At 49.3% G+C, this 27,909-nt stretch overlaps 1 protein-coding gene across 1 annotated transcript; it reads left to right on the top strand.

The window, feature by feature from the left end:
* Positions 1-1,242: 1,242 nt before the first annotated feature.
* Positions 1,243-11,227, top strand: Ajuba (ajuba LIM protein). Its single transcript, XM_048444941.3, has 8 exons — positions 1,243-2,580; positions 5,399-5,500; positions 7,192-7,259; positions 7,363-7,425; positions 8,516-8,646; positions 8,734-8,785; positions 9,413-9,481; positions 9,837-11,227. Exons 1-8 carry the CDS (start codon positions 1,542-1,544, stop codon positions 9,960-9,962), a joined length of 1,650 nt encoding a protein of 549 aa, XP_048300898.1. The 5' UTR covers positions 1,243-1,541; the 3' UTR covers positions 9,963-11,227.
* Positions 11,228-27,909: the final 16,682 nt, after the last annotated feature.

The following is a 27,909-nucleotide window of genomic DNA, read 5'->3' as shown; positions in this document are numbered from 1 at the left end:
CCATCATGCCTGGCAAATACTTATTTTTATTTTATGTGCATTGGTGTTTTTGCTTGCATAAACGTGTGTGTGAGAGAGACTGTTGTATTCCCTGGAAGTGGAGTGACAGACAGCTGTGAGCTGCCGCGTGAGTACTGGGAAGTGAACCCAGGTCCTCCGGGAGAGCAGCCAGTACTAACCACTGAGCCATCCCTCCAGCTTTCTGTCCTTACTCTTACTCTGGTCATTATCACCTCTTTTCCTTTTCCACCCTGATCACTTAGATCTCCTATTCCCCCTAAGTTAATACATTTTCCCACTAACCTCTTGTGGCCAAGCTATGGGGGAGGATCAAAGTTAGTGTATGCTTGCCTGAAAATCATACTTTTGATCTCTAGCCACCTAAAATATTTACTAAAAGTTTCACTTCCCAACACCAGGGGGTGTCTCTCCCAGTTCATCTATGTCTCTGTCTCTGTCTCTCTCTGTCTGTCTCTCTCTCTCTGTCTCTGTCTCTCTCTCGTCTCCCTTAAGGGTGCATTATTCCTAAACCTTTTCCTCCGTGTTGGTAGCACACACTAAATCTTTCTCTGTCCCTCTTGAGGCAGGGATCAGCCCCAATCATTTTCCTTGCACCTTTTCACACGAGCACATAAATCCTGTATCCTCCCACTGCACCTTCCAAGAACCGTGGGTCCAGAGAGTTCTTTTTATTGTAGTTTATCTGTGTCATTCAGGTTCGCTGGACCAACTTGTCCTTTCCCTGTTGTAAGAATCCGTCGGTCCTTGCAGCTCCCACATTCGTGCCTGTGATTCATGTCCTCTCAGAGCTATCTTTACATGCCGGTCTCTGGGCCTCCTTTATAGCCACTTCTTATCTTCCTCTTATAGTTAGCGCCCTGTCCTGTGCCACCTCTCTCCATCTCCCCCTCAGTCCTCACGTCGCGATGTCTGTGTAGAACATGCCCCTTCTTCCCATCATTGATGGATACATTCCACAGTGCCCCTCCGCACATTCCAACTGTAAACAAAGAGTTCCCTTTCACTCATTCCCTGAACTCTTTCCTGTTCTAACTCTTGAATCTTATGGTCGCAGCTGCCCAGTCTGTCCCTTGACTTTTCAAGTCCTGCCGGTGACCCTCTATCTCAGAGGCAGTGTCCTTCCTGGGATGTAGAAATCCTTGCGCGGATACTCCAACCCCGGGTGCACACAGCGCTCCGCCCTTCCCGGAAAGTAGATCCGGCTAGGCAGACAAAAGTTTGGAGAAGTTGGGTCGGGGCGAGTGAGAGCCAGGGGGGCGGGCCGGCTGGCGGGCGGTGGCGCGAGCCGACGCGTGGACTAGAGGACTGCTGCTGCCGTGGGCCCTGCCAGCCGCGCGCGGACCCTCTCGCCGGGGCATGCTTCGGGATCGCGGGAGCCCGGCACCTGGGCCGCCCGCTGAGCCCTCGTGCGTCTCTTGCACCCCGGGAATCCGAGACCCGGGGAACCCAAGCCCGGCCTTGGGCCTTAACGCTGCAGCGTGCCGGGCGGGGAGGGGGCTGCAGGCCCCAGATCCGAGGGCATGGAGCGGTTAGGGGAGAAAGCCAGTCGCCTGTTAGAAAAGTTGAGACTCTCGGACTCCGGCAGCGCCAAGTTCGGCCGCAGAAAGGGCGAAGCGAGCCGTTCTGGGTCTGATGGGACTGCCGGAGCAGGCAAGGGGCGCCTGAGTGGGTTGGGGGGACCTAGGAAATCAGGACACCGAGGAGCTAATGGGGGGCCTGGGGATGAGCCTTTGGAGCCGGCCAGGGAGCCAGGGTCCCTGGACGCCGAGCGGAACGCACGCGGCTCCTTTGAGGCACAGCGCTTCGAAGGGTCTTTTCCTGGGGGGCCGCCGCCCACTCGAGCCTTGCCGCTACCTCCGTCGTTGCCTCCTGATTTTCGGCTGGAGACCACGGCCCCGGCCCTCAGCCCTCGCTCCAGCTTCGCCAGTAGCTCGGCCAGCGACGCGAGCAAGCCGTCGAGTCCCCGGGGCAGCCTGCTGCTGGACGGGGCGGGGCCCAGCGGAGCCGGAGGTAGCCGGCCGTGCAGCAACCGGACCAGCGGCATCAGCATGGGCTACGACCAGCGCCACGGGAGCCCGCTGCCCGCGGGGCCGTGCCTATTCGGCCTCCCCCTGACTACTGCCCCGGCGGGCTACTCCTCTGGAGGGGTTCCATCCGCCTACCCGGAGCTCCATGCCGCCCTCGACCGACTGTGCGCTCATCGGCCCGTGGGGTTCGGCTGCCAGGAGAGCCGCCACTCGTACCCCCCAGCCCTAGGCAGCCCCGGAGCTCTAGCCGGAGCCGTGGTGGGAACAGCGGGGCCCTTGGAGAGACGTGGGGCGCAACCTGGACGGCACTCAGTTACGGGCTACGGGGACTGCGCCGCGGGGGCCCGTTACCAGGACGAGCTAACAGCATTGCTGCGATTGACGGTGGCTACCCACGGTGGGCGAGAAGCCGGTGCCCGTGGGGAACTCTCGGGGATTGAGCCGTCGGGTCTGGAGGAGTCTCCTGGTCCCTTCGTTCCAGAGGCCTCCCGAGCCCGGATGCGGGAGCCAGAGGCCAGAGAAGATTACTTTGGTGAGTAGGAGAGATGAGGCTAGGGACCCGAGAGACCCGGTAACGTATGCGGTTTCCCAACGCCCCGACGGTCCAAATTGTCAATGGCCGAGGGGCTTCAGGCGGAGACCCCGGACTAGAAAAGAGGCCAGAGGGATGGAAGAGGGCCGACCCTAGAGCACTTGCTCGTTCCTGCCAGGTTTTTAATGGGACCGGGCTACTGATCCCTGACAAATTCAATTTCTGACTTTATCGGGACTCTCATTTTTTCTCAAACATTGGAGCACCTAGGCTGGTCGCAGTAGGAGGCCTTGTAAGGAGGAGGCGCTGCGGGGCCCGGAGAGCATCCTCCTGCGCCCCCCTCGCGGCTGGGCTCCTGCAAGCTCCGGCGTGCCGCGCCCCCACCCGCTCCTTGCTCCGCCCGTAGGAATTCAGGGAATGCGCGGGGGGCGGGGCGGGCGGCCGCGTGCGTGCCGACTCCTGCCCTGGCGCTCCAGGTGCCGTGGGCGGCGCCCGCCAGGCGGAGGGGTGGGGAGCTCGGGCTCGCGTTGGGGGATGTTTGCTAGCTCCGGCGTAGTCGTGGCTGCTGTCGGAGAAATGGAATCTGGGTGGGAGGACTGAACTCCCTAGAATGGAAAGCGGGCACTCAAGTCTTGTCCCGTCCGCCCTAGACCTGGTGGTGAGGTGTGTGCCGGGGGCCTTTTAAAATAGGCCAGAGTTAGGAATATTTTAACTCAGTATTACAGCGAGTACCTATCAGCCTGTTTTCCCCCAGCCTCCGAAAGTCTGGGCAAAATCAATGACCACTTGGCGACCATTACCCCTGGATAGATACCTGCTTTGCGTGACTACCAGGTATTAACTGACTTTGAATACCCCCCTAATCTTGACCATCATTCAAAAAGAAGTAGCTCGACTTTCCTGCTACTGTTGAGGAAACCTGGCCACAATATTCCTTTCAAGAAGTAGTGATCGGTTGGTTATTAAAGCTAGGCGGTGGTGTGTTACCAAACCCCACAGACCTTACTGAATTATATAATGCAGTTCTGATTTGATTTGGGAGGAAACTCACTCCTGAGTCTGGGGCTCTTAGGTTTCCTAGGGACTCTCTGTTCCCCACCATCGTTGTTCCGCCTCTGTTCCACCCCCACCCCGTGGCTAGAAATGTGAACAGAGGGAAGGATGAATTGTGAAGAAGTTCAAAGGTAGTACCGAGGTAAGCTGGAAGGGCCTGAGAATTCAGCACGCGCTGGCGCTCGCGTACGCGTGCGCACACACACTTTTTGACTTACTCGGAAAGGGGGTGTAGAGGAGATGATCTAAATCACTTTGCTCAAGGTAAACAGTGGCGATGTTCATTTAACAAATTCCTTTGGAGACCCACGAGAGAGCTGGAAAAGAAGTCTCATTGGCTAAACCGTCAGAGCCCAAAGAAAGCCTCAAAAAGTGCAGTAAAATGGCAGGAAGACGCTAGGTGTGAATGTTCTGTGAGCGGAGGTGAGGCAAACGTGCCCGAGCAGCTTCCTCTTTCCAGTGTCCGTGGCTCTGACGGGACCCCCCGGCATGGCAATCTTGGGCAAAATTCCTCTGGTTATGAGAAAGGAGAACACCTTTTGAACTCAGAAATGAGGCCAGGTTGCCGCTGACAGAGCCCCTACAGCAGACTGGCCTAGTAATAGCCTTCTACTTTTACTGTTGTCTCTAGTTAGGGGGCCCTGTTGGCTTCAACTCTGCCCAGCTGCCAGAGGGTGGGAACAGGACAGGCCCGGGCCCATCAGTTGCTGCAGCTGCCGCACCAGCTCCCAAAGCCCCTGGGCAAAGACTGGGATGGGCCCCGACAGGCAGGGAGTGTGGCAGTGTGCCGAGGGGGAAAGGTGGGGCAGGCCCGTTGGGATCTGCTCCCCAAAGACAGGTCTTAGCCCTCAGTCATGGGCCTGGAATTGGGGAGTGGAGGGAAGGAAGAACACACCCAGGAAAGGCTGGTTCCAGAGCCAGGTGTATGCATGTTAGTGGAGAGTCCCGGGGAAGAGCAGCTAAGCCCTGTTTCACGTGTCAGGAAGGCCGTGATACGGTCTGCCACATTCCCCCGCCCCATCCTATACATTTCTGGCCCCTGAAGCCCCGACTATGTTTTTATTGATTTCCCTAGAGGATTGTTCACATGGCCCACCGGCACAAAAGACCCTCTGCTGGACCAGATCGAGTTTTATGGGTGCTAAAAACCTCATGGGCCTGGATTGCTTTGGCTGTGAAGTTTCTCCAGGTGCCGCCGAACCGTGTGCTGGCATTTCCGTCGCCCACCACCTCTCGCTCACTTGTCCCAAAAGAAACAAAGCATCTTGAACCCAATTTTTTTAAAGATTGGGTTCTGTGCTAAGCCGCAAAATAGGTGTTCAGAGAATCTTCACTAAGTAAGAAGATAGATCTGCCTAGTCAAGATCTGGCTGTATCCTATTTTTTCCTTTCTTTTTCTTCTTTTTTTTCTTTTCTTTTTTTCTTTTTTTTTTTTTTGTGAGACAGGTCTCATGGTTTGACAGGCTTCAACTGTTGTGTAGCCTAGGTGACCTTGAGCTCCCGACCCTTCTTGCCTCTGCCTCCTGACTAGGTTGCACTGTGCGCTATCACAGCCATTTCCTTGGTGCCAGGGGTGGAAGCTGGGGCTTTACACATGGCAGGCAAGCAAGCATTCTACAAGTCGAGTGTGCTTGCGTCCCTTTTCTGGTCACCCTCTCAACAGTTAAGGGAGCTGTGTCCTTTGGCACGTCAGTCAAGCAAGTTGGGGTGCCTAGATCCGTGCTGAGGAAGTGGGGCGAGACACTGACCTGCTCTTCCCTCGCAGGCACCTGCATCAAGTGCAACAAAGGCATCTACGGGCAGAGCAACGCCTGCCAGGCCCTGGACAGCCTCTACCACACCCAGTGCTTTGTCTGCTGCTCCTGTGGTGAGTGCACCTGCTACAACCCCCTCGCCCCCACCCCCTGCCCCCGCCCCGCCCCACCCCCCGCTGGACCCTTTCATGGAAAGGAACACCTGTCAGGGTCTGCAGCTGCCCTAGCTCCTGCGTGTCTGTCTGAGAGTGCTACCTGACTTCCCTCCCTGAGCTGGATCTGCTTTTTGGAGTTCTCTGTCTTTCAGCCTCCTCACTCTTCTCTGAACCTTCCTTTTTCTTGCGCCTCGCCGCTGGCCCAGCCTTGGGCTCCCGCCCCCACCTCTTCGGTGAGGTTTGGTCTTGGGCAGCAGAGTTGCCTGGGGCGACAGTGAAAGACTGGAATGTGGGAAGGGCGGGTGTGGGCTGGGGGAAATGGGTAGCTGGTGGGGTGGGGGGGGGGAGGGTTTTCTCTTGGCTGGTCAGAGTTCAGCCACCTCACTAGAGTGGAGGCCACCAGGCCATGCCAAGCTGATGACATCACACTCCAGGAATGTCTGCCGCCGCTGTTAGCTCAGGAGGCCCTCTGTGGGGGTGCTCCCCCACCACACCCTCCCTCACCTCTCATTATCCCTTCTCCACTGCTTACCCATTCTGATTCTTCGACTAACCCTGTAATCTCCTATCTCTGCCTGTCTGACTCCAGCGCTCAGCTTTTCTCTTCCTCCCCCAGCTTCTGCCTGCATCTCTCTGGGCTGTTCTGGCTGTCCTTTTCATTGGGCCTCTTCCGGGTATGTCCTCTCCTTTCCTCTCCTAAGTCATTTTAAGTGAGCCTTTTTAGCCGACGGAGCCCTCCCCCATCCCCAGCAGAGCTGGAAGTGGGTTCAAAGGGAAGCTTGTCCGTTCTGCACCCCGGTCTCACACCTTGCTTATCTGTGACCACTTAGACCTTATGGGGTAGCTCTGTGGATATCAGTGTAAAAGGAAATGATCCACCTGCCTCTGACCCTGGAGACGCTTGCATTCCTCCAAGCTCCCATACAAAGCAGTAACTCCCAGATGTCCTGACCACCAGAGGGGCAGCATGTGGCAGGAAGGAGCTAGACAGGTACGGACTGGAACAAAGGAACCTAGGTTAGAGGTCCCAGAGGGCACCCATGACGGGTGCTCCAGGCGAATAAATCACCCTGGTCCAAGAGCACCAGCCTGTTTGACCTTGGCTGGGCCCTGAGGAGGTGTGGGTGGCAGGAGCTAGAGGAGCAGGGAATAGAAAAGTTGTTGGGGGCACTGGAGAGACGGCTCAGAGGTTAAGAGCACTGACTGCTCTTCCTGAGGTCCTGAGTTCAATTCCCAGCAACCACATGGTAGCTCACAACCATCTGTGATGAGATCTGGTGTCCTCTTCTGGCGAGTAGGCATATATGCCACAGAACACTGTATACATAATAAATAAAAATCTTTAAAAAAAAGGAAAAGTTGTTGGGGCTACAGTGAGACCAAAGCCAATTGGAATTGTATCATACGAAATTTTTTCTTTTTACTTCCTCTTTGAGGCAGGCTTTACTATATAGGCCAAGCTGACCTTAAACTCTTGATCCTCCTGCCTTAGTCTCCACATGCACATGGTGTTTTTGTCTGGGAAGGAAGACTAGACAGTTAGAAGGGGAAGCTGTCCTGTGCAGCACTGGGGAGCAGGGATCAGAGGTGGAAAAGCCCTGCCTGAGGGCCCCAAACCTAGGCTCCAGCCCCTTCTCTGCTGCTCCTAGGACGGACTTTGCGCTGCAAGGCTTTCTACAGCGTCAACGGCTCTGTCTACTGTGAGGAAGATTATCTGGTGAGCCTGCCTGACTCTGGGACAGTCCCGGGTGGTGGCCCACCCGTTGGGTTGGGTTCTGTCGTTTTTCATCTTGGTGACACCTCTTTCCCCCCTTCTCCAGTTTTCAGGGTTTCAGGAGGCAGCTGAGAAGTGCTGTGTCTGCGGCCACTTGATTTTAGAGAAGGTAAGGAATGCGCCTCAGCCAAGACCTGGCCGTGAGGGGAGAACGAGAAGGCGGCCGAGGGACCCTGTCTCTAGTGACCCATGTTCTCACCATTCGTCCCCAGTCCTGTCCCACGTTGCTACCCCTCTGCCCATGAGAGCAAATCTGTAACCCTAGTCTCACCCTGCTGGGCCTGTAATCTGTCGCCCCCCCCCACCTGCCCTCCAGCCCGAGCTAGGTGAGCATGCTCCCTTTTCAGCTACTGGTTGGAGGCAGGTGGAGCTCTGTGAGTTTGAGGCCAACTTGATCTACAGAGTGAGTTCCAAGACAGCCAAGGCTGTTATACAGAGAAACCCTGTCTTGAAATCCCTCCCCTCCACACAAAAAAGGACTCAAATTAGATTGGTGATTTTTGTTTGTTTGATTGATTTTTTTTTTTTTGGTTTGGTTTGGTTTTTTGAGACACAGAGGGTTTCTCTGTGTAGCTTTGGAGCCTGTCCTGGAACTCACTCTATAGACTAGGCTGGCCTTGAACTCACAGAGATCCCACTGCCTCTGTCTCCCACGTGCCCGGCTAGATTGGTGATTCCCACCTATGGCCATCTAGTAGATACCTGGGAAGGATTGAGGAAAAAATAAATAAAAATTCTGGCACCTACCTCAAGTTGTAATAAAAGGTTAGGTGTGGCCGGAAGCGGCACTTCTGTTGGTTGAACGAATGCCTTACATAAACAGCCCTGGGTTCCTCTTTCCTTAGCGCCTTACACCCCAGGCATGGCAGTACACGCATGCCTGTTATTTCAGCTTTTCAGTTTTCTGGAAGTGAGGGAGAGGGTCTGGAGTTCCAGGTCATCCTCTGTTATGTGGTTTTTAAGGCCAGTCTAAGATACAATTGACCCTGTCTCCAAGAAATAACAAAAAATCCACAGGCCTAGAAGTTTCTGAGACCTTTTTAGGGTTTTTTTTTTTTTTTTTGCCTTTATTTTAAGACTCCTGGTCCCCTCAAATTATGTAGCATTCTTCTAGGAGGACAGGAGGGGGTTGGAACATAATGGGTAGCTGAAGCCCAAGACAGAACGGAGACTGATCCTCCTCCCGCCCTGCGAGCCAGATCCTACAGGCCATGGGGAAATCCTACCACCCAGGCTGCTTCCGATGCATCGTTTGTAACAAGTGCCTGGACGGCGTCCCCTTCACCGTGGACTTCTCCAACCAGGTGTACTGCGTCACTGACTACCACAAGTGAGTCTACCCTCGAGGGGAGGAAAGATGTGGTCCCGGGCCCCGGGATCCCTCAGCCTCAGCTGAGCAGTGTCTCTTCTCTTTCAGAAATTATGCCCCCAAATGTGCAGCCTGTGGACAACCCATCCTCCCCTCAGAGGTCAGTGTGTTTGAGTTCCACAGGGCAGCCAGTACTGCTGCCTCTTGGGAAGAGATGGGGACATGCAGCCTAGCCTCCCTTGGGAAGTGGTACTTCTGAGGAATGTACATTCCAGAAGATTTCCCGTGTGACTCTGCTCTTGGGGTCACCACCCTGACCTAAATTTCCGGACCCAGGCATGTCCCATAGTCTTGCTGGGCCCCGGCTCCATATCTTTTGTCCCTGTTCAGAGAACAAGGCTCTCAAGGTCACCTGATACAGGGACTGAAATTATCCCTCAGCTGGTAAAAATGGGGTCAGAGATTATTTAAGCTGTAGCCAAACGCCTCTTTCTTAGACTGACTTGTGCTCAGCCATGTGTGTGTGTCGTGTCCCGTCCGTCCCCGCCCCGTCCGTCTCCCCCCCCCCAAAGGCATAGAGGCTACTGTCCTGGAGCAGTGTTGTGGTTAGGGGTAGCATTCTGGTAGGAGTTGCTAAAACATCTCAAAGCTGCATGGGATGGTATCTAACTTCAGAGAAGCCTTTGTAGGATCTGCCCGTTGGAGCGGGAGGGTTTCTGTGGATGGGACGGTGACTTCAGGGACACTAGGCTGCACTCACCCCCGTGGGGCTCTCTACGTGTTTCAGGGCTGTGAAGACATTGTGAGGGTGATATCGATGGACCGTGATTATCACTTTGAGTGCTACCACTGTGAGGTCAGTATCGGTGTTCAGGCTGAAGGAGGGAAGTTGGGGTTTGGGAGGGGAACTGGGCATCTGTGGAAGTGATGCAGGACACTGTTGTGACCTGTGTCCAGTCTCTCTTGTCTTCTAGCTACTACTCTTCCTGGTCCTGGTTGGTGATGTGTTGATGTGGTTTTGAATGTGGCTTCCCCAGAGTGACACCTGGTGTCTAGACGGAGGGCCTCTTGGGTTTTCACTTGCACCCTCCCTGCCTTGCCACCATCTTCCAGTCATTGACTAGTCTGACATTGAGCAGGACAGACTCCCAAGATGGCCTCAGCGTCGGGGGAAGCCCGGACTGATGTGAACTAATTGTCTTCTTCCTTAGGACTGCCGCATGCAGCTGAGTGACGAGGAAGGTTGCTGCTGTTTCCCTCTCGATGGACATTTGCTCTGCCATGGCTGCCACATGCAGCGACTCAATGCCCGACAGCCCCCTACCAACTATATCTGAGCTGTAGTTTCTGCTGCTGCCATCAACCCCTGTGGAGAAATGCTCTGGCCAGCCGAGGCGAGGAATGCACTCTGCAATCCTTGTGAAGAGGTCTCTGGGGAGGCCCCAAAGGCCAGAGACCCAAAGATCCTAACATTCCAAATAGGCTGTGGAGGAGGAACCTTCTGATTGCCAGGAGGGTGGGCTGTTCGCCGTGTGCATGTGCAGCCCGTGCCGCAGCGATTGCCCCAGCACACACGGGCGGGTGTCAGTTCTTTCTGAACATCGCGTTCTGATGTATATTTCCAGTATATGTTTCTGTAGAAGTCGAGCAATGTTCCAGTGCTGGCTGGATCATGCGAGGGGACATCACAGAAGCCACCCTCAGTCTGTTGTGCCCAATGGAAGGGGTCAGCCAGGCCTTTCCCACAGTGTCCTATCTTTGTCTGCATGAAGGGCTGGAAGCCCTGGACTCCATGATGAGTCATTTCTCGGCTGTCTCCCTAAGGACTAGAGAGCTCCCTGTCTGTCTGCTGGAATGGGGACCAGCTCTGGGGAGGCCTGCTGCCTGTGTTGCCTATTTCTCAGGGACCTGGGGAGGCTGAGTAGGCCTGTCCTTGGTTGCTGTTTTTCTCAGTTGGTAGACATAATGAGCAGGTCTCTGTGTGTGATACTTTCTGGGTGGGATGCCCAGGAAGCTTAGGCTAGCCCCACTGCGGCTTAAGTGCACTGAGCCCTCTAGCCCGGCACATGTGGATGTATTTGTGTCCATGTGTGCAGCCCCCTCTGCAACCCCTTTTTTTCTCAGGTGACTTTTACACTTAGTTCCCGAGCAGTAGTTTATCATTTGAGGCCCACTTTTTAAAGGGATCGTGCATTGGATCTGCTACAGCCCTACAGCTCGAGGCTTTGGGGGGATGCTGGAGAGAACAAGATGGTTTGACTTGGTTCTAGTCGACTTAGCTGAAGCTCCAGTTCACCTAAAGCCGATGTGTTAAAGTAAGTTCACTTGTTGGCTGAAAGTTCAGTTCATTTGTTGTCAAGAGCTCGGTCCCCTCTGAGTGTTTCTATAGCCGTGTAAGTGTGCTGTTCTTTGCGTTGCACTGAGCATTCAGTGTTTCTGCCTGTTTGTCAAGAGTACGCCAGTTATTAGCAGCCTGCATTTACCGACCTTGTGGCACTTTGTAAGTGATCAGACTGCTCCCTGCCTCCATGGGTGTCTTTTCCTGCTTCTCCAACACTTAAAAAAAGTTTAAATCCTAGCAATAAATAACAATTGCTATGGATATTTAGTGAGTGTATTGTGTTTGTTTCTTAATTTGGTATTTGTTATAAGTTCATTTATAAATATGCCTTGAAGATGTAAGGGAGCTGGGTGGTGGGGCACATGCCTTTCATCCCAGCACTCCCGGAGGAACACAGAGTCAGGTGGATCTCTTGAGTTCAAGGCCAGCATGGTCTACAAAGCAAGTTCCAAGACTGCTGTTACACACGAGAAACTCTGTCCTGAAAAAAAAACAAAAAGGAAAACAAGAAAAAACATAATGGAACTCCTTATAGTTTTGGTACATTGGTCTAAATTATACATTTTTTTTGTATGTTTGTTTTCTAAAAATTGCAAGGATAGGGTCTCTAAGCAAGGAAGAGAACAGATAAATACAGTTGGATACCAGCTGGAGGAAATGTATTTTTGGAAAAACATTCTGAAATTTGAATTGCTTGTTGTTCAGCTGAGACTTCGGAACTATTATTGAATAAGTAACTACAAGGTCCCGCGTGAGTGGGGCATTTTCCCGCTAGGCTGGGGAAAGAGGCGAACTTGTGGAACTGGACACTCAGCCTCTTGGTTCTGAATTTCTTAGAGGAAACTCATCCACTGTACTTTTGGCTTATCTCCGTTCCCACCCATGGTCTCCTTCCCATCTAGGTCTGCACTAATACTGCCTGAGGCTCCCCGAAACTGTGCTTGCCAAAGGGATAGGCTGCAGCAGGGGAGCAACCAGCTACCCTGTGTCAGCACAGGATTGTCCCTCAATATTTATCTTGACTGTTTGTGACTGCTGATAATTGATAAGATGGTGTCATGGATACAGCAATGGTAGCCCTCACTTGGCTAACTTGGATGCTCTAGTTACTAACATACTAGTACTGCAATGGGGAAAGGGGAAGAATGCTAAGTTAGGGTCTTTGTGAGAAGAAAGTTGCGAGATGAGGGTTGGGCTCTTTGCTCTGGACAGCTCTGGTCACAACCCAACAAGGATAAACCTGGGGGACCAGCAAGGTGGTTCAGCAGCTAAAGGCACTTGGCTGCCAAGCCTGGTGGCCTGAGTTCAATCCCCAGAACCCACATGGTAGAAGGAGAGAGCCGACTCCCAGGAGTTATCTGGTCTCCACTGGAGCTATAGCATAGGTACACGGAATTAAAAATGTCGGCAAAAATAAGTGAGAGGCCGGGTGGTGGTGGCGCACGCCTTTAATCCCAGCACTTGGGAGGCAGAGGCAGGCGGATCTCCGTGAGTTCGAGGCCAGCCTGGTTTACAAGAGCTAGTTCCAGGACAGGCACCAAAAACTACAGAGAAACCCTGTCTCAAATAAGTAAATAAATAAATAAGTGAGAGTAAGATGGGACTGGGCCCATGGGCTAGTGTCTGTAGTGCCCGCATTCAGGAAGTAGATACAGGAGAGCCTCAAGTTCAGGGGTCTGGAGAGATGGCTCAACAGTTTAATAGTGCTTGCTGCTCTTACACAGGACCCAGGTTCTGTTCCCAGCACCTACATCGTAGCTTACAGTCTTTGTAACTCCGGTTCCAGGAGCTCTAATGCCTTCTTCTGACCTCAGGTACCAGGCATGAATGTGGTGCATAGGCACATGTAGGGAAAACGCTCCTAAGAATAAAAATAAGTAGAAATGTTGGCTTGTAGCATGCTACAGGTAATAGCATGTACCTGTAGTTCTAGCATGGGGGTGGTGCTGAGACAGGAGGATCAAAAGTTTGAGGTCAACCTGGGCTCACGGTCGATGGCTAGGTTGTAGCTCAATGAGACAGTGTTTGCTTAGTGTCTACCCCATGACCAATGGGTGGAGGTGGGCATGGGTGGGGGGAGGTGGGCATGGGTGGGGGGAGGTGGGCATGGGTAGGGGGAGGTGGGCATGGGTGGGGGGAGGTGGGCATGGGGGCGACGCCAGTTTGAGTGGTTTTCCTTCTCTTCTATAGTCTTGACTGCTGCCTCTTGAGCCAGGAGATTGGAAAGGTTGCACTTATAACCAGGACCCTTCCAAAGATAGTGAGCTGTTCCCCGGTGCACGAGTCTGCTGCGTGCAGTTTTTCAGATTGTATCTTTTAAGCAAAAAGAGAGCAGCTGGGTGTGATGGCCCAGCACTTAGGAGCAGAGGCAAATGGGTCTCTATGAATTCAAGGTCAGCCTGGTCTACCGAGCAAGTTACAGGCGTAGCTGGAGCTATGCCAAACAAAACAAACACAGCAAAACAAAAAGTAAGAAAGCACAAGGACTGGAATGTGAGGCACGATTAATAAAACTCAGAGACAGAAATTGGGGTTCAACCTGAAGGTCAGAAAAGCAAAACAACCAGATTGTACCTCAGTCCAAAATGGCAGTCCTGCCTCCTGGAATGTCGGAATGAGACAGCCTGAGAGCTGTCTCCTCCCATTTTATATCCTCTCTAGTTCTGGGATTAAAGGTGTATGTCATTGTTGCCAGGCCTGTAAGGCTGGCCTATGTGGCTATTTTACTTTTCTGATCCTCAGGCAAGCTTTATTTACTAAAATACAAATGAAATGCCACTACAGGAATGTAAAAGATGGGGAAAATAAAGGTTAGCCAAAACATTTTTGTTTAAAACTCAAAAAAATTTTTGAGTATTTAATTTTTTATTTTTACTTTATGTGTTTTGCCTGTGTGTAGGTGAGTACACCACCACATATACCTGGTGCTCAGATAATGGGAGAAGAGGAAATGCTCAGGTCCCCTGGCACTGGGGTCACAGACTTTTGTGAGCTGCTATGCAGGTGCTGAGAATGCAACCTGGGTCCCCCTGAAAAAGCAGCTAGCACCCTTAACTGCTGAGCCACTCCCAGCCCTTGTGTTAAGTGTGTGTGTGTATGTGTAATGTGTGCACAAAAAAGGCCAAAAGAGGGTATCAGATTCCCAGGAGCTGGAGTTGTGAGCCACCTGATGTAGGTGCTGGGAACTGAACTCGGGTCCTCTGTTGGGGACTTAAGCATCCTGACATCCTGACCTCTAGTACTGGAAAACATTTCATCCACTGTGTTTTTGAAGCACCCATACCTGAAGGCTGACCTCACTCAGTTAGCTCAATGGCCTTGTGATGAGGCTCCATAGGCATCTCATCAACCTCAGTCCTCTGTGTCCTGTCTGTCCCCTCTGACTTTGCTGATTGGGTCTCAGCCACGCCGACCACAAAGGGGTCCTAGTATATTCACTGTCAGTCTTGGCTGTAAAGGAGTAACTCTTGGTCTTGAAAATAAGAGCAGATTGCTAGACTGGTCATGCCCGTAATCCAGCATTCAGAGGAGAGGCCGGGACATATTGAAATTGAGGCCAGCCTGGACTACATAGAGAGAATTTGTTTCTTTCTATTTTTAAAATATTGATTTTATGTGTATGCACCTCATGCATGCCTGTTGCCGGCAGAGGTCAGAAGAGGCATCGGATCCCCAGGAACTGGAGTCACAGATGGTTGTGAGCCACCATGTGGGTGCTGGGAATTGAACCTGGGTCCTCTGAAAGAGCAACAAATAATCTTGATTGCTGAGCCAACTCTGCAGGTCTCAGGCCTTGTTTCTAAAGTGAAATAACAATTAGCTGCTCATGACTGTCAGCCATCACAAGTAGACTGGTCTAACGGTATAGCTCAGATCTTTCTCCCACTAACCCAGACTGACTTAGAAGCTATAGCAATCTCTGATTTAGTTTCTCAAGTGCTGGGATTACAAACGTGTGTGTGCATTCATCTTGACAAATTATTTTATTTTATTTTATTTTAATATTTATTTATTATGTATACAATGTTTTGTCTGTGTGTATGTCTGCAGGCCAGAAGAGGGCACCAGATCTCATTACAGATGGTTGTGAGCCACCATGTGGTTGCTGGGAATTGAACTCAGGACCTTTGGAAGAGCAGTCAGTGCTCTTAACCACTGAGCCATCTCTCCAGCCCTCTTTTATTTTATTTTGGTTTTTCGAGACAAGGTTTCTCTGTAGCTTTGGAGTCTGTCCCGGAACTAGCTCTTGTAGACCAGGCTGGCCTCGAACTCACAGAGATCCGCCTGCCTCTGCCTCCCGAGTGCTGGGATTAAAGGTGTGCGCCACCACTGCCCGGCGAATTCTTTCGTTTTTTAAAAAAATGTATTATGTTTTTAAATTTAAACATTTATATACAAGAGTCTTGTCTGTATGTCTGTCTGAGCACCATGTATGTGCAGTGTCCGTGGAAGCCAGAAGATGGTATCCGCTCTCCTGGAGTTACAGAGGGTTACAAGCTGCCATGTAGGTGCTCGCTGTGTGACAAGACTTTTCCTGGGGAGATACAACACACACAGCTCTTCAGCCCAGACAGAAAACCCACGACAGACCCATGTACCAATAGCATCAAAGTCCAACTTGGCCAACCAGGAGCTCCGCTAGGTTTACTTACTGAAACACGGATGAGGAGTTACAGAAATGACGGAAGACAGCTGCCTCGCCAAGACCCACCCCAGCATGGATGACCGCTCACAAACGCTGGGAAACCTGGCACACACGGCACAGCCTGTGGGCAGCTCAATAGGTTAGAAGACGTCCGTTCCAAGTGACTCTGGTCTACACCTCTTCCTGGCAGCGGACTGGTCTCAGAGTCTTCTTTGCAGCTCAGATTGTCTGAAATCTTTCTGCAGTTCAGCCTCTTGTCATCTGAGGGAAGACTCTCAACTTTAATCATTTCCTCTGGTTAGTTTCAGGTACTTCCTGAAGTTCTTCGAAGTTGTTTACCCTCCTTGTCTTTAGGAGCTTCCTAGAGGATAGGACAGTTTAGTCTCGGAGTAAACCATTACATAACCATGCTTGGCATTGAATCCAAATCCAAATCTTCTCTCTGCATAAACTGCTGCTCTCTAGTCCCTCCTGATTTTTTTTTTTTTTTGAGTCAAGGTGTACTGACTGGTTTTGTGTGTCAATTTGACCCAAGCCAGAATCATCAGAGAGGACGGAGCCTCAGTTGAGGAAATGCCTGCATGAGATCCAGTCGTAAGGCATTTTCTCAATTAGTGATGGGGGGAAGGCCCAACCCCTGGTGGATGGTGCCATCCCTGGGCTGGTGGTCCTGGTTCTATAAGAAGGTGGGTTAAGGGAATCACGAGAAACAAGCCAATAACCAGTACCCCTCCATGGTTTCTGCATCAGCTCGTGCCTCCAGGATCCTGCCCTGTTTGAATTCCTGTCCTGACTTCAGTGACGAACAGTGATGTGGAAGCGTAAGCCAAATAAACCCTTTCCTCCTCAACTTGCATTTTGGTCATGGCGTTTCATTGTAGCAATGGAAACCCTAACTAAGACATGAGGTCTCACTGTGTAGCCTTGGTTGTGCTGGAACTCATAATATAGACCACACTGGCCTCACATTCCTAGAGATCTGCCTGTCTCTGTTTATCAGGATTAAAAGTGTGCTCCACCGTGCCTGGTTCTATTTTTGTTTTATTTTTATAATTATTTTTTAAAAGATTTATTTATTTATATGTATACAATGTCTCTCCTGCATGTATGCCAGCTCATCACGGATGGTTGTGAGCCACCATGTGGTTGCTGGAAATTGAACTCAGGATCCCTGGAAGAGCAGCCAGTGCTCTTAACTGCTGAGCCATCTTTCCAGCCCATAATTATAGTTTTTAAAATAATTATTTATTTATGGGGGAGAGGCATGTACCTGCCACCACCTGTGTGTGTAGGTCAGAGGCCCACCCTCTGGAGTTGATTTTCTCTTCCATCATGGGATGGGAGGGCTCCAGTGATTGAATTAGGGTCATCAGGTCAAGTGTCTTTACCCACTGAGCCATTTTGCTAGTCCAAAGAGTTCTTTCTACTGTGTATTGAATATTATTTTGCCTCCAGCTTGACTCGGAAAGGATGAGCTGGTTGTGCAGCAGGAGTTGATCAGGAGGAAGCTGATTAGCTTCAGTGGGTGAGAGCCGAATAGGGCATGGTTTTGGAGAATAGTCTTCTTCCTTCTAGAATGAAGACAAACGGGCTGGGGAGATGGTGCAGTGGGCAAGAGCACGTGCTCTAGGCAAGCGTGAGGATTTGAGTTCCAGTCCCTGGCATCTGCTGAAGTGGTTGGCATGGCTGCGTCACTGCAACCCAAGCATGGCGGAGACAGCGCCTACTGCATCTCTGAGGACCGCTGGCCAATCAGCCAACACCGAGCAGTTTCTGCTGCTGAAAGTCCCTGTCTGCAATTGATAAGACAGAGTAACAGAAGACGCTCTGTGACCTGGACTGGCCTTGTGTGTGTATGGAACGTACTCATGTACATGTGTCTCACACACACACATCACACACATAAACACACATCACATACATACACCATACGCACATATATATACACATATCACACACATATAACATACACCATACACATATCCAAACACACACATCCATCATACACACCAGAAGCAAAAATAGCATCCCTTGGGCAGGAGACATGACTCAGTGGTAAAGAGCACCGTCTGCGCTTCCAAAGGTCCTGAGTTTAATTCCCAGCAACCATATGATGGCTCACAACCATCTGTAATGAGATTTGGTGCCCTCTTCTGGCCTGCAGGCAGAGTACTGAGAATACTGTATACATAATAAATAAATAAGTCTTTTAAAAAAAATAGCATCCCTTGGTGATATGACTCATTCAGGGTCAATGATGCTTTATGATCTCTGAAGGTGAATGAGGGACCTCTCACTTCTTCCCATCACCCCTTGCAATAGTGGCACCACCATAGGTAAGTGACCCAGGCTTACTTATTGTGAGAAAAGCACTTTGTTTTGACAATTTTGGGAAACCAAGGGACACAAGCAACAGAAATTAAAACTCTGTTTTGAAGCTGGGCAGTGGTGGCACACACCTTTAATCCTAGCACTCGAGAGGGGAGACAGGCAGACCTCAGTTCGAGGCCAACCTGGTCTACAAGAGCTAGTTCCAGGACAGGATCCAAAGCTACAGAGAAACCCTGTTTCAAAAAACCAACCAACCAACAAACAAAAAACCTCTGTTTTGGTCTGTGTCTGTTACGCTGTTAATTAGAACTAACTGTACTTTGAACAAAACAAAGGAAATGCACTGCTGGAGGTTTCCTGTCCTTGAAGGGGAACAGTCTAGCCAGGGAGACAAATACACACATAAAACGACTTGAGATTATAAGCAACTTGTCAAGGAGAGTGTAAAGTAATTGATTGGTATGAATAAAAGACCTAATAGCCCAGGGTACAGAGTGCTGATGAGCAAGGCTATACGGCTTGACTGCAGATCAGGAGGTGCCAGCCTACAGTATAAATCCTGTTGCCAAGTGCAGAGTCTGTGTATAGAGAGTTTAATTGTTCTTATTAATGCCGGGGATTGAACCCAAGACCTTGTGCATACTAGTACAAACTCTACTGAGTTGCACAGCCAGACCATCTGAGTGTGTGTTAAGAGGCAGTGGTTCTGGAATCTAGCCCAAAGCCAATGCATCCTAAACATACCTCTCTCCCTCGAGTGTGTGTGTGTGTGTGTGTGTGTGTGTGTGTGTGTGTGTGTTCGTAGGAATCCAACCTAGGACATTACACATGATAGAGATGCACTCTACCACTGAACTATATCATTAGACCTTTCTTTTCCTTCCTTTTCTTTTTCCTCTTTGAGATAGTTTCTTTGTGTAGCCCTGGATGTCCTGGAACTCACTCTGTAAAACAGGCTGGCCTCTAACTGCCTCTGCCTCTTGAGTGCTGGGATTAATGGCATGCACCACATTCACCCCAAACCAGGCCTTTCTTTTAATTTTTTTGAGAAAAGGATTTCCCGTTTTTATTGAGAAACAGGATCTCAATAAATTGCCAAGCAGACCTTCAATTTATGATGCTTGTATCTCAGTTTTTTAAGTGACTGAGATTTCAGGATGGCGCCATTGGGCCAGTATGTTCTCATTCTGTCTCTCAAACTTTTTTCTTAAGTTTTATTATTATTTGTTTTGTTTTTTACTCTTGTCTTTTTGAGATAGGGTTTCTCTGTGTAACAGCTCCCTGGCTGTCATGACCTTAAACTCACAGAGATCCACCAGTCTCTGCTTCTCGAGTGTTGTGATTAAAGGTGTGTGTCACCCGTGCCCACCAGTTTTATTATTTGAAATTGTGTGTGTTCAGACATGTAAGCACAGACACCCATGGAAGCTGGAGGTCTTCGAACCCCTGGCACTGAAGTTACAGGCAATTGTGAGTTGCCCAGCATGAGTGCTGAGAACAGAACTCAGGCCCTCTGGGGGCTGGAGAGATGACTCAGTGGTTAAAAACACTGACTGCTCTTCCAAAGGACCCATTCAATTCCTAGCACCTACCTGGCAGCTCTCAACTGTCTGTAACTCCAGTTCCAGGAGACTCAACACCCATAGCAAAACATCAATGCACATAAAATTAAAATAAATAATTTTTTAAAAAAAGTCTGTATATTTATGAAATAAAAATACAGGAAAGAATATGTACTAGGAAACATGCTGGCCCACACCTGTACCCACAGCCCACACCTCTATTCACAGCCCACATCTGTACCCACAGCTCACACCTGTACCCACAGCCCACGCCTGTACCCACAGCCCACGACTGCATTCACAGCCCACGACTGTATTCACAGCCCACGACTGTATTCACAGCTCATGCCTGTACCCACAGCCCACGCCTGTACCCACAGCCCACGCCTGTACCTATAGCCCACACCTGTATCCACAGCCCACGCCTGTACTTATAGCCCACACCTGTACCCACAGCCCACACCTGTACCCACAGCCCACGCCTGTGCCCACAGCCCACATCTGTACCCACAGCCCACGCCTGTACCCACAGCCCACGCCTGTACTCACAGCCCACGCCTGTATTCACAGCTCACGCCTGTACCCACAGCTCACACCTGTACCCACAGCCCACACCTGTACCCACAGCCCACGCCTGTACCCACAGCCCACGCCTGTACCCACAGCCCACGCCTGTACCCACAGCCCACGCCTGTACCCACAGCCCACGCCTGTACTCACAGCCCACGTTTGTACTCACAGCCCACGCCTGTACTCACAGCCCATGTTTGTACTCACAGCCCACGCCTGTACTCACAGCCCACGTTTGTACTCACAGCCCACGCCTGTACCCACAGCCCATGCCTGTACTCACAGCCCACACCTGAACCCAGAGCACTTAGGGTTTATGCCTAAGTCACAGTCACATGGGTCAGTCACAGTGAACTTGAATATTGTAACTGCCTTAGCTATCATGGGTGGATATTGTAAATTAGCTGAACCAAATTTCTCACTGGTAAATAGAATATGGAAAGCACACTCAATTGCTAGCTTCTGCTTGCTTTTGCTTTTTCTATTATAAGACTTTAATCTCAGGAGGCATTTTAAGATCACAACGTGAATCCTTCCCAAGCATGAAACTCCAAGTACCCTTGGAATGGCCTGTGTCTCCCTGTTAGTGTATGAATTGCAAGGGAGAAAACCTCTTTCATCAGCAACTTAGCTTGCTTACCTTCTAAGTATCATCTATTTCTTTCTTTCTATCTATCTTTTTAAAAATATTTTTATGGTTTATTTAACTTTATTTTATGTGCATTGGTGTGAAGGTGTCAGACCCCCTGCAACTGGATCTTCAGACAGTTGTGAGCTGTCATGTGGGTGCTGGAAATTGAACCTGGGTCCTCTGGAAGAGCAGTCAGTACTCTTAACCACTGAGCCATCCCTCCAGCCCCTCTATCTATCTATCTATCTATCTATCTATCTATCTATCTATCTATCTTCTATCTATCATCTATCTGTTATCTATCTTCTATCATCTAACTATATCTTCTATCATCTAACTATATCTTCTATCTATCTATCTATCTATCTATCTATCTATCTATCTATCTATCTATCACCCATCTCTCTATCATCTATTTGTCTATCTAATGTGTATGGGTGTTTTGTCTGCATGTATTTCTGCACATCACATAGATGTGGTGCCATGGAGGCCAGAAGAGGGTGTTGGATCCCCTGACACTGGAGTTGCAGAGTGAGCCACCATGTGGGTGCTGGGAATTGATCAGGGTTCTCTGGAGCAGTCACAGTGCTCTTAACTGATGAGGCGTCTCTCCAGCCCCCAGGGGAATGCTTCATCGACTTGGCGCAAGCTTTCAATCAAGTCACCACAGCGTGCACATGGTTACAGCAGGGTCCGTGTGCAGTCTGCTTCATGCCTGGCTTTTAAAAAGCCTTCCTCTCTTGAAAAATTTCCCTGCACAATCTCATCATCCTTAAGCAAAAATTGTTTCAATCTGTCCTATTTTTGAGCCAAATTTCTTTGCTTTTCTTTGAGATCTAAAATTTCTACCAGGGCTCGTTTATATTCCAGCTTTCCATAGTGTCTCAGGGTGAAGGTAGGTGCCCTGCAATCTGCTTAGTTTTGGTGAACAGTGATCAAGCCCTTGAGGCTATAAGGGGCAAGGCTTAAAATTCCCTCAGAAGTGCTAAGCTGTGGCTAAAATGGTGCATTATAAACATCTGTCTTGAAATTCATGTCATAGGTTGATTACATATTTTCTTTTATCTTCTTGTTTTCTTCTCAAACCGTACACTTACAATGGCCATGACATTTTCTAGCTTAATCATGAATCTTTGTCACTCTGAATACCCTCATTTCCAGTGAATGCCTTGAAAACAGTTCCCTGAAACTTGCTCCTCAGCCCGTGACACATCCAGACACTCTCTGAGTGGTACATCTGATGTTCAGAACTTTTTCTGAGCAAGTGGTTTAAAAGCAGACTGATTCTGAAGATTTGATCGCTACCATTTGTTGTTACTGGTTTTATTTATTGGGAGTCACTGAGTCTGGTCAGTCTTTGTGGGTGCTGTAGAGCATCCATCTCTCTCTCTTTGGGTTTTCAAGACAGGGTTTTTCTGTTTATCCTTGACTGTCCTAGAACTAGCTCTGTAGACCAGGCTGGCCTCAAACTCACAGAGATTTGCCTGTGTCTGCCTCCCGAGTGCTGGGAGCTGGGATTAAAGGCGTGCACTATTACAGTCCGGTTCATTTTTGTCTTTTTGAGACATAGTCTAGGTTGACTAGTCTTTGACTTCATCCACTTGAGTTCTAGGATGGCAAATGAGAGCCACCATACTAGTCCCAACTTTGCAGCTAGCCATTGAAAGCCCATACTTTTAGTGTCGAGCACGGTGGACTTAAAGCTGTCCTGTAGGATCACTATGGAATGCTAAATATTGGCAGGGACTCTTTTTTCTTTTTCTTTTTTTTCTTTCTTAAGATTTATTTATTTATTGTGTATACAACATTCTGCAGGCCAGAAGAGGGCACCAGATCTCATTACATATGGTTGTGAGCCACCATGTGGTTGCTGGGAATTGAACTCAGGACCTTTAGACGAGCAGGCGGTGCTCTTAACCACTGAGTCATTTCTCTAGCCCCTGGGACTCTTTCTTTAGTGAGCCATTTTGTTTCCTGGCTAGTATGGGAGGCAGAGTGCCTGCAAGAATCCTGTAAATTTCCCCTCTTTTCTGCAATGTTAAACAGTGCACCAAAGGACTATGCAAGTCTCAGAGGTTCCACAGACTGTTCTCAGATTCCCATTTACACGTATCACCAAGTTAAAATGCACAAAGGTGCTGTGGGACAATGGCCTTGTAATTTGTAAAGATTTGTCACTTATTAATTTAATAAAATGCTGATTGCCCAGCAGCCAGGCAGAAAGTATAAGCGGGGTGACCAGAACAGGAGAATTCTGGGAAGAGGAAAGGTTCCGTCTGCAGTCGTCACCCAGACACAGGGGAAGCAAGATGAGAATGCCTCACTGATAAAAAGTACCAAGCCACAGATAAGAATTATGAGTTAATGTAAGTTATAAGAGTTAATAAGAAGTCTGAGCTAATAGGCCAAATAGTTTATAATTAATGTAGACCTCTGGGTGTTTCTTTGGGACTGAATGGCTGCAGGACTGGGCGGGACAGAAACCACTGTCAACACAAAGGTTTTCAGAAGCCTGGGTTAACAGCAATGTCTTGAAAACATTAACTGAGGATAGATGCTCTGCCTAGATTTTGTCTTGCACCCCCCCCCACCTGGCAGGAATCTAGCTGAGATGTATTGGGGCACATTCTTGGCTTCATCGTTAAGGAGCAGTTAAGAAATGAATGGTTGTGCTTTGCATGTGGAGTGTGGCCGAGCCAAAGGTGAGGCCAATAGTACAGAGAAGACAGCAGCCTATAAACGCCCGACATTGCGTGGACCAGTGGAGCAAGTGCTGAAGGAGTGTTCAAAATTCCTTCTGTCAACCAGTAAGGCCCGCTACATCCCGCTTGTGGAGGTAGGTGTTTGGGGGAAAGGGAGAGGAAGCACTTCCTTGAATATAAGCCCAAACAAACTAAGCTTTCAGAGATTTCATGTTATTTCAGAAACAATCAGGCTGGTCTTGTTGGGGGCACACCTTTGATTTCAGTAGCCAGGGTCACACAGCAAGATGTGTGACCTGTCAAAATAATTATGGCGAGCAAAAGACCAGACCCCCGAAAGAACACATTTTAATTTATTCCACTTACATTAGATTCTAGAAAAATTCACTTTGTAGACTACTCTGACCTCAGCTCATAGGGTCTGCCTGTCTTTGCCTCCCAAGGGCTGGGATTAAAGGTGTCTGCCAGCCTATAATTTTTTGTCTGTCTGTTTGTTTGTTTTTTGTTTTTCGAGACAGGGTTTCTCTGCGTAGCTCTAACTTTCCTGGGACTTGCTTTGTAGACCAGACTGACCTCGAACTCACAGAGATCTGCCTATCTCTGCCTCCCAAGCGCTCGGAGTAAGTGTGCTGCCGTTGCCTGGCTCAGCCTATAGTATTTTTAATTTATATGCATGTATGTGTCTGTGTGTATGTACACATGTGTGTGGATGTTTACAGAAGACAGAAGAGGGTGGTGGGTTTCCTGGAACTGGAGTTACAGAGTTCCAGGAGGTTGTAAGTTGCCCAAAGTGGGTGCTCAGAACAAAACTTAGGCGTTCGGAGAAGGCAGCAGGTATTCTTGCTGCGCCGCCTCTCCAGCCCTGTTTGTTAGTTTGTTGGCAGGGTCTCTCTATGCAGTCCTGGCTGTTCTGGAACTCATTCTTTATACCAGGCTGGCCTTGAACTCACAGAAATCTATTTGCCTCTGCCTCCCCAATACTTGGATTTAAGGTATTTACCACTCTGCCCACTATTTTTATTATATTTTTATTTTTAAATTTGATTATTTATTTGTGTGAATAATCAAATGTGAATGCAGGAGGATCAGGAGTTCAAGGCTAGCCTTGGGTTACATTTGTAAGTTTAAGGCCTGTCTCAAAACAAAACAAAACGAAAACAACAAAACAATCACATATGTATGTACGTATGTAAATATGCATGTATCTATTTCGGATAATGGGGATTGAGTCCAGGATGCTACACCTTCAAGTAGCATCTCCATCCCTTGACAACATCCCCAAACCCTCTTTTGTTTGCTTTTGAGACATGATCTCACTGAGTTGCCCAGACTGTCCTCAAGTTTGGGATCCTTCCTGCTTCAGCCTTCTGAATGTTGGGAATGGTGGTGTGGGCTGCAGTGCTGGTCAGTGATCAGCAGCTGGCTCGTAACAATGTGCAGTGACAGCAGAACTCTTTAAATATCTTATGCCAAAATACCTCAACGAGGCTGTGTCCTTTAAAAATATATATACATGGGAAAGGAGGTTGGCAGGAAGCATGGGGCAGAGGTGGGGTTCTTGCTTAAGGCGGTCTGATTTGAATGTTCTTTTGCAATTCTTTGTCGAATTTCCATTTTTGTTTGTTTTGTTGAGGCGGGGTCTCTCTATGTAGCCTTCACTGTTCTGGAACTCGGTATGTAGACCACACTGGCCTTGAACTTACAGAGGATCGCTTGTCTCTACTTCTCAAGTGCTGCGATTCAAGTCTGTGTCGCCTTTGTTGCATTCCTGCTAGGATGCTGCTCTAATCTTCTCAGCTCTCTAGAGTCTAGAGGGCTGACTCATTTCAAAGAGAGCTAGCTCATCCAGGAACCCTTCCCCACACAGTTTCAGATGGCCTGCTCCTGGCACCTCCATAGACCTTGTCTCTGCCTCAAATTGCTGGACTCTTTCATTTGTCCTAAATGTTTTCAATTTTTTTTTCCCTCTCCTTTCAGGTGCACTGAACATAAGATTGATTTCGCAGTCTTTTCTATCTCTTTCTGCAGAAAAATGTCTGTCCTCTCTTGAAGTTTCCCTGGTATTTATAATCTAAACTGCCCTTTCGACACCTATTTACCGCCTTGGATTATTTCCTTCGCATGTGTATCTTCTCAATCGACTGTGACTTTCCTCAGGGTAGGAATTAGGTCACATTTATCTTTGTGTCTCCCAAGGCACTTAAGAAAACACCTCACTTTCACAGTCTTTCCCAGGCACTTTCTGAGCCATTATCTCATTTGATCATTACATCAATGCTAAGAGATTGGAGTAACTAGAAAGATGTGATTGCCCCCTTTTGACAGGAAGGAGACTGTAACCCCAGGTCTCCTGGCTTGAAAGGGACAAAGAGGAAAGAAGTAATTGCCTGCGGAGGTCTGTCCAATGCCTGGCTTCCACCACTAGCTTCTCCACCCTTTTGGAGGGCAGGATTCTGTACCTTCACCTCTCAGGGTCTTGTATGCCGCAGAGCCGCTTCTCCAAAACCTTGTAGTTCGGTATTTAAGAACAACTTGAAGATGAAATTTCAGTAGATCCCTGACCAGTTGAAAATCTCCAAAGCCTGCTTGCTATTTTGTTCTGAGCTCTGTGTGTGTAGGCCCGGTATTTAATGAGGCTGCATTGCAGAACTGAGGAAGCATAAACAATTTTTAAAAGCCTTGGAAAATGACAGCACTCCAGCATTAAACACGAAACATGGGTGCTCTGAGCAAGGGCATGAAATCTTTCCGCACTGGTTCATTCCTCTCTGTGTATACGAGTGGAAGTCTCTACTTTTCTTTTTTCTTTTCTTTTCTTTTCTTTTCTTTTCTTTTTTGAACAGGATCTCTCAATGGAGCCCTGGATGGAACTCTCTATGTAGACCAGGTGTCCTCAGACTGAGAGATTCACCTGCCTCTGTCTCCCAAGTGCTGGGGTTAAGGGCGGGCGCTGCTATGATCTGCCCTAGCTTGTTCTGAAGGAAGAAGTGAACAGTTCCATCTCCTAGCACACTTTGCCCCACCCCATCATTTTGTTCTCTTATGCAAGACAGCTAATAATTGGGTTAGAGAGATAGCTCAACCATTGCTCTTCTAGAAAACCTGGGTTTGATTCTCAGCACCTACAGGGTGCTTCTAACCATTTCCAGGGGATCCCAGAACACCAAGCATACAAGCGGTACACATACACGGAAGCAAAACACCCACACACACAAATAGCAGTAAAATAAAGCTTTAGAAAGAGACCTAATAGCTTTGAAGCTGTTTATCTCATATAAAACTTTCATTCAGATGGGGGCAGGAAAGGGGTGGCGACTTCAACATGGTGCTCACGCCTGCTCTTGAACGCAGCCTCCGGAGTAGGTGGGATGAAGGACCAGAAGTACCACCACATCCAGCTAAACACCTTATTTTCTAAAATAACTCACTTCCTGATTGGGTTCCCTTAGTTTTGCAAAGCCAGTATAGGCAGGAGTGAATGAAGACTGAGAAATGAAGGTGAGGGCAGGGCCGTTAACTTGGCTCAATGGGTAAAGGAGCTTGCTGCCAAGCCTCTGACTTGAGTTCCACGCCCAGAACCTGTATCTGGAAGAACTGGCGACTCCCAATGTCTCTGACTTACATAGCACATGTAGCACTCACAGTAAAATGTGATTTAAAAATAATAAAGGGACAGCAGAGGAGGCTGGATTAAGAAATTCAATAGGCGCCAGGCGGCGGTGGCACACACCTTTAATCCCAGCACTTGAGAGGCAGAAACAGGTGGATCTCTGTGAGTTCGAGGCCAGCCTGGTTTACAAGAGCTAGTTCCAGGGCAGGATCCAAAGCTACAGAGAAACCCTGTCTCGAAAAATCAACCAACCAATTTGAGATATAATAATAAAATAAATTTATTAATAAAGAAATTCAATAGCCAGGAGGTGGCTCAGTGGTTAAAGAGCACTGACCGCTTTTGCAGAGGGCCTGAATTCAAGTCCCAGGACCCGCATCAGGCAGCTCACAAGCGCCTGTAACATCGGCTCAAAGAGCTTTGACTCCATCTTCTGGCCCCCGTGGACACTGCACATGTGTGGCGCATGCGCGCACCCACACATAAATTAATAAACCAGCCGGGATGCGGTAACGTGAGACTTTCGTTTCAACACTAGGGAGGTAGAGGCAGGCGGATCTCTTAGGTTCCAGCCAGTCTGGTCTGTAAAGCGAGTCGCAGGCCAAGGACAGCCAGGGCTACACAGAGAAACCCTGTCTTGAAAAACCAAACTAAACAAATAAATCTAAAACGACAGCACATTCGAGAGGAAGCCGGTAAAGGTGCGATCTGTTCGAGGACCCCAGAGGCAGGCCTGAGCTGGGCCGCTCCCTCTAACTATACCCATCCGTGCCTTAGCCCTTCCTTCCATTAAACGGGTAAAGCTCCGACTTCCCGGCGGTTGAGTCGAGCGCGCGCTCCCGGGGCGCGCTCCCGGGGCGGGGTCTCCATTCCCGCCCAGCGCAGCCCCGCC

The sequence above is a fragment of the Myodes glareolus genome, chromosome 12 (genome assembly GCF_982192425.1).
Source record: "Myodes glareolus chromosome 12, mMyoGla1.1, whole genome shotgun sequence".
Classification (NCBI taxonomy): Eukaryota; Metazoa; Chordata; class Mammalia; order Rodentia; family Cricetidae; genus Myodes; species Myodes glareolus.
Note: the sequence above shows the minus strand (reverse complement) of the source record. Positions and strands in the feature narration are given on the sequence as shown.